At 39.2% G+C, this 10,000-nt stretch overlaps 1 protein-coding gene across 1 annotated transcript in view; it reads left to right on the top strand.

The window, feature by feature from the left end:
- The first annotated feature begins 5,308 nt into the window (after positions 1 to 5,308).
- The window catches only part of LOC138014477 (AP-2 complex subunit alpha-2-like), a 32,735-nt gene continuing 28,043 nt past the window's right edge, over positions 5,309 to 10,000 (top strand). Inside the window, exons 1-4 of the mRNA XM_068861551.1 lie at positions 5,309 to 5,640; positions 5,832 to 5,900; positions 6,059 to 6,201; positions 9,296 to 9,619. Coding sequence (XP_068717652.1) covers positions 5,577 to 5,640; positions 5,832 to 5,900; positions 6,059 to 6,201; positions 9,296 to 9,619 — 600 coding nt within the window. The 5' untranslated portion in view covers positions 5,309 to 5,576. The remainder of the gene's footprint in view (positions 5,641 to 5,831; positions 5,901 to 6,058; positions 6,202 to 9,295; positions 9,620 to 10,000) is intronic.

Here is a 10,000-nt window from a genome sequence, read left to right as displayed (position 1 = left end):
TTTATTATTTTGGAACAGTAATTAGAAATCTGAGATAGAATTATCGGCAAAGTTGAAAAGAATTCATGGTAGCCGATTCAGAGCTACCTTTTAAGGTAGTTCTGAATTGACACCCATGAATTTGCAGCAGTTATTTTCGCACACAGTTTAATTAATATATACCCTTCACAACTAAGGAACCTTATGATCCTTGACAGGCTTAGACAGTACTCGCATGTTACAGTCTCGCCTATTCGAGGAAATTACATCTTCCTTGAGCGCGACATTCATCTTGAATTAAATCAGCGCGTGACATAACGATGGTCTCATGCACTGCTCGTACAGGTGGCACCGTCCTTTAAGGAAAACGTACACCACTCTTTTAGGTCACGGTGCATGTTTGTATCCTCTTATAGACCTTTTCGGCATGTTCATTTTGTTTTCCCAATACAGATCATGTGATAATACTCAGGAGGCTTGGTCCTTTGTTTTGTTCATTAAAAAGAGTGCATGTAGGCATATTCATGCTTGCATGCCCTCATTTTAATGAACAAAACAAAAGACCAAACCTCCTGAGTATTATCACGTGTTCTGTATTGGGAAAACAAAATGTACAAGTCGAAAAGGTCTATTGCATTCGCCTTGATGACATTCTCATTTCCGCTTCCGACCTCTTGGGCTCCTTGTACTGTCATATTTCACTTTTTAGGGATATGTCAAAGTATTTCTTCCCATTCAGTTTGTTACTCAAGAAAGGCTAGTTCCATTCTCCTTGTTGGTCCTGTTACCGTCGCCGCTTGCCATCAGGGACTGAGGACCTTAAGATCTAGGACGGCAACCTCAGAGAGAACTCCACCAAACAACAGACATTAATTAGTAAAACAATGGCTGTACACATGCGCTTTGAAATTTGTACATTTCTTTCCCATTCTCTGCCAATCTGCAACGTGAAATGACCAAATTTCAAGTTCTAAGGAAGAAGTGAACGCGCATGGGCAAATCTTTGATTTTCTTTCTTAGTTTCAACATTGTTCCTCCTAATTCAGTTCCTGGATAGTTTGGGTAGGTTGTGGAAGTTGAACAAACTGGAATAATCACGAAACACTTTAAAAACATAAACTAGCAAAAGAGCCATAATAGGACAGAGAGGTAGATTGCCAGTCATGCCCTTATGACATATTAATTCCAAAAAATCTATTTTTAGTAACATTTGCGGACGTATCGGGAAACAACAATTCCGGTGACAAACTCGTCCCAGGACATGGTGCGCCTTATCAGGTTGCATCATCAAAAATGGCGGCTTAAAATGTTGCAATTTCGGAACGACAACGCAGACGGCAGCCAAGAGGATTCCCACAACTTTCCCGTCGGAAAACACAATATTTCCCCGACTACCTGTTAATTAGTGAATGGTTAAGTTAGTAGAGAGACACCCCTTCTAGTAAGGTTTATTCTTATGTCAACACCAATTAGGAAAGTCACAAAGGTTGCTAGTGTAACTACTGCCTGCTCATGTATTACTATTAAATAAACATTTACAAAAAGGTGAAGAAGAGGATCCAGAGTGACGTTGATGAATCTCTCCATTGTAAAGTCGAAGTTATAACAGGCCATCCAACGAGTGCTGTCTTGAGTGTTTTCCCAGCCAAAGAGAAGAGATTTGATGAACGTCTTGGGGGTTTCCAGCCCGTGCGATGTATTTTCTCTCCTTCGGGTCAATATAACTTCCAAATTTGAAGTAGACATTCAGAGTTCCTCTGAACTTCGCAGCTGTTTGCTAAAAAATTGCAAAAATCTTCCGGTTACATCCTTTGTCCTGGTATACCAGATTAGCAGGACATCGTGCACGATTTGCGAGTGAAGCCATGCAGCAAAATAAAACGATAAAGCGTGGCCATGGGAACCTGTGGGGATAGACCAATGCAGGTTATGCAGCTGTGGCACAAGCCAAGAAAGAATTATACGGAAGACGATGAAATCGAGAAAAGGGCCTGTAGCGAATGTAAACTTGTACGTGGTCAAGGAGAGGAGACTACTCGAGGAAAGAAAACGAGCGAAACAGCAAGATGCCTCGACACGTAATCAATTACATCGATTACTTTTCCATGTAAAGGTGAAGATCTGCCATCTTAGCCCTGGAAGTCAGCGTGCGAGAAAGCTGAATGTACGACTGGAGAGAAAGAACAACTACATACTGACGAATGGCAGATAGAATGAAGATGTCCACATCACTCAGTGTTAGTGAGGACCAAAGCATCGAGTTGGTAAAGCTTATAGAGTGTAGCAGTACCAGCAAGGAGGGCCAGGAAGCCTTAAATACAGTCTTCAAAGAAGCCGATGTTTGAAACCCGGGGAGAGGAGCTGTTTTGAAAGAACTCTCGAAGACGGAAAGAGAAACTTTTTGTTAAGACCAACGAAAAAACGACGAGGCTCAAACATTTCTGTCAAATGATAAGATATGTTTTCACAGACAAGTATTTACTTTTAAGAGTCAAAGAAACGAATTAAAAACCAAATACATTGAAATTATGGCTCTTGACTAGCACTATTAAATGACGTTTAGCCCAAATAGTTATCGTAAAAACGAATATTCATGCGTCAAGCATGCGCAGTCGGGTTATCGTCAAACAGGTTATCGTTTTCAAATCGATTCATCGTATGCGTGTGGACGGGCGAAAACGATGCGAAAACGGTACGTGTGGACGCGACTTTTCTTGAAAACGGAGAAAAAATGTTGCATTTTCAAACGAATAGGGATGCGTGTCGACGTGGCCGAATTCTTGGCTGTGGTCTCATAAGAGTTCACAACTTGAGTAAAACCTTGACACATAACTTCTCGGGAATGATTATAAACTTCCGTTTTGCTCCGTTTTCCCAAAGAAAATGCTTAACTCACCTCAAGCTTTGCCTCCCAAGTTATCTTGACTCGAGCCCTAAAGATATTGCATTGGGCCCCTTAGTCAATTAGTGACCGAAACACTTTGGCCGCGTTTATGACCGAAATCACACTTGAATTTTCTAATTGGGGAAGAGAAGAGGCCTGCGGTCTCTAATGAGCCGCGGTATTAGTTGTTACGCTGTTTCTTGCACAAAATTTCATTTCAAGAGGGAACGTCGCTGCTCCTCTGTGCAAACACGAGTTGAGAATTACACAGTAAAAGTTTATGTGCTGTCCGCCTCGTCCAGCGCCCCCCCACCCTCCCCCCCGGAGCTGGAATGAGGTTGTTGACGAGTCGGTCCGACCCATCCACTTCAACAAACCGAGTTTTACAATCAGCTTTGTTCAAAACAACTTGATTTTTCAAAGAAAGCGAAATAAATGAATCTCGGAATCGCTCAGCTTCTTGTTGAAATTTCCTTGTCGCTGCCGTCTTGAAGACTCGTGAACGGTGACGTGTTACTGTTTCTTTGTTTACATTAAACAAAAGCGTTTACACGTCACAATTATTAAAGATTGCGGCCCACAGAAAATTTGATATTCGCCTTGAACATCTCGCACTCTTTTCTCAACTAATACACCTTTATCACTTGGCGACCATTTTGGAATTCGTGGGGAATAAAGGCTTTTTCTTTGCATTGTCTTTGCACGTCTAGCCTCACACTGAATGAGAGGTTAGAAGTGCAAAATCGTTTGTTTGGACATTAAATGATATAGGTCTATGGCAAGTACAAACCAACTGAAACTTGAATGGGGGCATAAGTTGACTTTGTTGGTTATGTACTCTGTTCTGAGAGGTTCTCCCCGGTTTTCCCCTCTCCTCAAAATCCAATATTTGCTCTGATCTAGTGCCTATGACTAGGAGCGAACAACTCCCATACTAAGCCTCCCATACTATGTCAAGGCATTTTACAAACCGATCTATTTTTATGAAGGGGGTAGTTTCTAAAGAAACTGTGGTGCTGCGTCGGTGGGGAAGTAGTATACAAAAATTTGGTCACCGTAGGTGGCCAATTTACATTATCAACTCCGCTGATAAAACCAAATTTTCGATCTATTTTTAGACTACTTTGATTTTCCCCAAAAAACAAAGGCATTTCCGGTTCGGTGACGCCATGACGTCAAGTTTTAAATAGTTTCTTGCGATTGGAGATCGGTCTCCTGCGGAAGTGTCATTTGCAGGAAATACAATCTAAAAATCCCCCCGGAGGGGGTAGGGGGGTACTTGGGTCAATTTTCGCTGGGTATGTGCTGCTGACCTCTCAGAACCCCTACCTCTTTATAGTCTATTTTATGGCCAATTGTAGAACCCATCTTGGTCTCTCTTTTAGATAAATGTAATTTAAGCGACCCCAACTAATCACATTCTGTTTACGTAAAGCCGTTTAATTGTAATTTCAAAACGGAGTGTCATGCGACAAGTAAATATTAAATCAACAGCGTTACAGTTCTTTCTGTAACAACTGTTTTTTTTTACCGCGAATCTAGCCAAAATTTTCTTACTCTCAAAATCCCGACAATTTGCGACCCCATTCTGGTAACTCTGTCTGGAACTTTGTTGAAAATTGAACCCCAATATAGTCAATCCAGTCATGAAAATGCGACTCCCGGCCAGCGGCACATCCCCATTAGCTCATGAATAGGAAGTATTTCCCCCCCCCCCCCCGGGCTAAAAATAAATCGGTCTGTTAAAACGGGGTGACAGGAATATATGGAGTATATGGCTGTTGTTCCGGCTAGCTCCTGGTCATTGGTTCCTGCTTTCACCTTCACAACATTGTTCATTTTCCTATTGAGCTTGTTGCATGGACAAACGAATGCCTGGTGTCGACTCACATCAAGAATCCATGATGGACTCTTGCTCACATAATATAGTCAGCAACGAGCTTTTATCTAATTGGGATGAATGTCAGTGAAATAATTACACCAGAGCCTGATCAGGGCCGTAGCCAGAAAAAAAATATATGACTGAGGCAGTGTCCGTGGTTTAATTCTCTTCGTAGGTATTTTAAGTGTTTATGATGAGTACATTTTAAAGACAGCACTGAAATCACGCTTTATTTTAAAAGTTCACGAAAAAATGACTGAGTCAAGTGCCTCGGTTTGCCTCATACTGGCTACGGCCTTAGAGAGTAACTAGTTAAGCAGTTGCATATTCCAAAAGACTGCAGAACCATCTTTGAGTCCAATTCAAGCCTGGATGTTTTCGGGCTTACTTTCAATCGAAGCACCTCAACATTACTTAGGTGGGTCGCCTAAAGAAAACAATGCTACTGAAGTGGATAATTAAGGGTACATTATAATAACTTTATATGAACTTCTATAGCAATGCATCAAAAGTTTGCTGTCCACATGGCGTATGGTATTGGGGGCGCTGCATTTTTCGGCCTCGCTCTGGAAATCGTTTGATGGCGGCTGCCATCTTCCGTGTCGGATTCAGAACAAGAGTAGGAAAACACCTCGTTCCTTCCCTGACAATCAGCTGCGTCCAACGTTTTCCACCAGTAGGGCCTCTTTGTCCAATTTACAACGCTGTAGATTGTCATCTGCGGAGATTACATGTGCATCGGCGCTCGAAGCGGGGGTACTCATTGAAGTGGGCTGTGTCAGTTGAAGACATTGATATTGCGGTGGAATTATAGTACACCATTTTCATATCATGCCTGCCGTAAAGGGAGAAGGAATGCGCGGCTTAGCCGTGTTTATTTCCGACATTCGGAACTGTAAGTTAACATAGCAATGTCTATTTTCGTTAACTGTCGCGATCGATTTCATTTCTCGGCCAATTTCAGGCATTTTGACACGTGTGGTGAATTCGAAATTATGTATCTTGTGTTAGATTGATTTTTACCGCTTCACTTCTCAAGGTATTGTAAATTGCCTACTCACGAACTTACATGCGCTTTTGTTTCAGGCAAGTCGAAAGAGGCAGAAATGAAAAGAATCAACAAGGAACTCGCAAATATTAGAAATAAATTCAAAGGTAGATGAAGCAAGTACACATGTATACTCGCTGGTGTGTCGAGTTGAATGTACCCGATTTGAATAAAGGATTAACTTCTTCTCAACCTAACAATCAAAGTTTGCTAGGCCAAAGGTGAAATTCTTTCCAACATGGTATATTTTCCTTTTTCTTTCAAGGTGATAAACAGTTAGACGGTTATCAAAAGAAAAAATACGTGTGCAAGTTGCTGTTTATTTTCCTTCTGGGTCATGACATCGACTTTGGTCACATGGAAGCAGTAAATCTGCTCTCGTCGAACAAATACACAGAAAAGCAAATTGTAAGTATATTTTTACATTTAAGGTTATTTTGCTTACTTGCTTTTTGTCTAAATAAACTCGCCAAATTGATGCTACATTTGAAAGTTGAGCTCACAAAAATTGTACATAACGAGCAAGATCGATTTACAAGCGATCCCTTAATCTTTGATTTGCTCGTAATTTGTTAAAGGAAATTCTCCAATTTTTTTCTTAGCATAAGTTTGGGAAGCAATGGATTGGCGAAGTAGTAAAAACAACAAATATTAAGAATGCCTTGATTTGTCTTCAAGAAAAAATAAACCCTTCTTCTAGATCTTGAAGCCATTTTGATAACAGTAATTCCGTGTAATGTTCATTATGCAGTATAAAATCGTCCAAACACCTCTATTTTAAAGTAGTATTCTAATAACCTGTTTTTTTTTCTCTACTTAATCCCAATTTCTGTTGTCTTTATTTTGAGAATCACCATGAAATACATTTTTTGAACTCAAATTATTTGCCTCCTAATGGGAATATTTAGGATGGATTTAATAAATCGAATAACATACAAAAGCAGATTAGGGTTTTTGGTCAAGTGCCAGGGAATCAAGGGAATCCATCATCAAGCAAATATTTTGAAAAAAATTGGCTGAAAGAGGCAGATGACATTGAACATTGTTCTTGAGCTATCAACCTTGGGTTCCATCGGAATTTTTCCAAGTTGTGAGATATTGCGATGTGTTTCATAGTCATCAGTCAAAGATTTAGCATTCCTCTTTCCTCACAAAAAAAGCCTCTTGCACCCAGGGCATGAACAAAATTATTAATGTTTTTCAAACCATCTAAGTTAGGCCATCCCAGTAAAATGTTTCGTTTCCCATGGCCCCGTCTCTTGTAATATTCAATTTGTTCCTTTTCTTCATTGAAACTGCTTGCTTAATTTGATGTAAAAACTAAATGCTACTTAGCTTTATTTAAATGGGGGATTACCAGTAATATTTCAGAAATACTCTGATGGCAGACTTAAAACAGATACCACTTGCCTAGAACTTGAATTTTCAGGGAAGTATTGCTTTTTACAACAGGATACAATTGTATCACAGACAATAATTTATTGTTGTAGTTTATTTGAGCGTGACAGTGTTTACCTGATAGTTACAGCAGCTGTTCAGCTGAAATTTGGGCAGTTTTTGCAACTTCTTGTTCAGAACAAAGGCTTGCAAAGTGAGGTGGACAAAATATTTTGTGATTCCTTGTTTTGATCAACATTTACAGGGAACATTTTCCCATTAATTTTTTGATATGACTCACATCTTTTGTTTCTCAGACACCAAAAGGCCTTGCTGGTTTTCACTGTCACACCATCATCAAAACCATGTAGCAAATAAAGTCAAGAATCAAAGAGAAAAAAGAGGATGAATATTTAAAAAGTCTCGCAAAGGTTCAGATTTGTGTGATGTTTTGTGCAGGAGATATTCAAAGAAATTGTTTACTCAAATTTATAAGGCTTTGTATGGAGATGCCATGTTTGTGTCCCTCTGAAGGGTAAAAAATATGGTGGCCAGAAGCTTACAAAAACATATGTCATCGAGCTTTGCTATAAAAAGCCTGTTGTAGTCTTCTGAGGGCTCATAAACATCTATATGAGTACTTAGTCTCATACATGGACTGTTCAGATTGCAGATAAGTAATTTTTTTAACCTATGTGACAGCATACTTGGTCACAATTTTGATATTGTGTCATGCAAAAGCTTAAAAATTCAACCTTGCTTTATCACATGAAAATCCCCATCAAACTGAAAATTTGTGAAAAGATAAGCTTTCAGCTGTTCTAATAACTAACAATTAATCTAAAATGTTAAAAGGAGTGAGAATTCCTTTTTTTTATTTTGATGATGTCACTTGAAAACCAAGGAGAGACACCGCCAAGAAAAACAGTGATTTCTTCTTACAGTAATTATGATAATATTCACAGAAACGAAGTGCAGACTAGGTATAAAATTCAAGGCAAGGTTTTTGAAATAAAAAGAAGTCTATGTGCAAACTTTAGGCGAAAAAAATCAGCGAAATCATCACTTAATACCCAATTTTTGTACTAGCCTATTATATTCATGATATATGATATATACTACTTCCCCACCGACGCAGCACCATAGTTTCTTTAGAAACTACCCTCTTCATTCATTTATTATGTTCATGTTTTGCAAGCTAGTTATGTTTTTGTATTTTTTTTTTCATTTGTTGGTCATGCTTGTTATATACATTTAGTTATGACACAAAAGTTTACTTTTCTAAATTGATTGATGTGTGGTCTGTGACATTTCAACTGAACTGTACATCTCCTTCAGTTTATACTAAACAGATGCTTACTGAAGCTTTTGAGAGAGTTTTAAAAAGTTAATATCTGAAATCACCATTTAAAATATGACATTGAAAAGTGTTTGTCAAAATTCCTAAAGTTTTGCTGGTTTAAACCACCTTAAACCATATTGACAGCTATGTGTGAGAATTATCAGTCCTTTTAAAAGTTAGCTGTTTATCAAGATTTCAGTTAACACACTATGCCAATTTACATGTATTGGAGGGTAGGTGACGTTCAGGTACATGTAGCAAGAGAGGAGGCAGAAATCAGCAAGTAGGTCACCATAGCAACTGACCACAGTCCACCTCCCTATCACCCAGGAGGGTGGGAAGGAAAGAAAGTGAAAAAGCAACTCGAGCCAAAGCACATGGCAATGCCATTGCAAACCTCCTTGGAGTCCCTGAAGTATCCCAGGCAAAACTACTGTATTGGCTTGTTTTTAACTTTCCCTAAATTATATTTAGCCTCATTTTAAATTAGTTGTAAGGATACTTGTAACTTCATTTAAGGAGAAAGTGTCTCACACTTTAAAACATACAAAGCAGTTCCTCCCACTGGGCACAAATAGGTTGAGGTGGACAGCAGTCAGATAAGGGCCCTGTCCACACATATCCATATTTGCTTGAAAACGCAACCCTTCCTCTCTGTTTTCAAACGGGTACATAATCATGTTAAGCCTATACACTACGAGATATATCTGCTTGGTCAATAACTGTTTTTCGCTGTCCGAAGGAAAAAAGTACATTACAGCCTCCCTGAATATTATTTTGCAGGGCTACCTCTTTATATCTGTCTTGGTTAGTGCAAACAGTGAACTGATCAAGCTGATTCTTCAAAGTATCAAGAATGACTTGTCCAGTCGCAACCCCATCAATGTCTGTTTAGCACTCCAGTGCATAGCAAATATCGGCAATGATGAGATGGTTGAAGCAGTGGGAAAAGAAGTACCAAAGCTGTTAGTCTCTCCAGATACAAATGATAGTGTCAAACAGTGTGCAGCCCTTTGTGTGTTGAAGCTCTTTAGGCTCAAAACAGACATCTTGCCTCCTGGAGAATGGACATCAAGAATAGTACAGCTCTTAAATGACAAGCACTTGGTAAGTATTTTTTGGCAACAAATTGAATTTATTATGTTTCTTGCTGTAGTCCTTAGAGTGTTCTCACTCACATGATCAGTAACCTTGTTTTTCCATCAAAGCAAAAGAAAATGCTTGCATGATAATAGAGCTTAATTCCCCGAGGATTAGTTAGGAACACAGACATGGCTGCTGTTCCATTGTTTAGGAACACCAACATGGCTGCTGTGACATCACTTGAAAACACTCTATAGATCAAGTCTCAATTCAATTTTGCGGACCAAACGAAATGGAGTTGATGAAGTGTTTTTTGGCTTGGGTAGGGGAGGGTATTCTAAAATGTTTTGTCCTATACGCTGGAGTGAATACTTTCCAATGGTGACCAATAAAATCAGCTTTTCT

Source organism: Montipora capricornis, chromosome 8 (genome assembly GCF_036669925.1).
Source record: "Montipora capricornis isolate CH-2021 chromosome 8, ASM3666992v2, whole genome shotgun sequence".
In the NCBI taxonomy this organism is placed as follows: domain Eukaryota; kingdom Metazoa; phylum Cnidaria; class Anthozoa; order Scleractinia; family Acroporidae; genus Montipora; species Montipora capricornis.
Note: the sequence above shows the minus strand (reverse complement) of the source record. Positions and strands in the feature narration are given on the sequence as shown.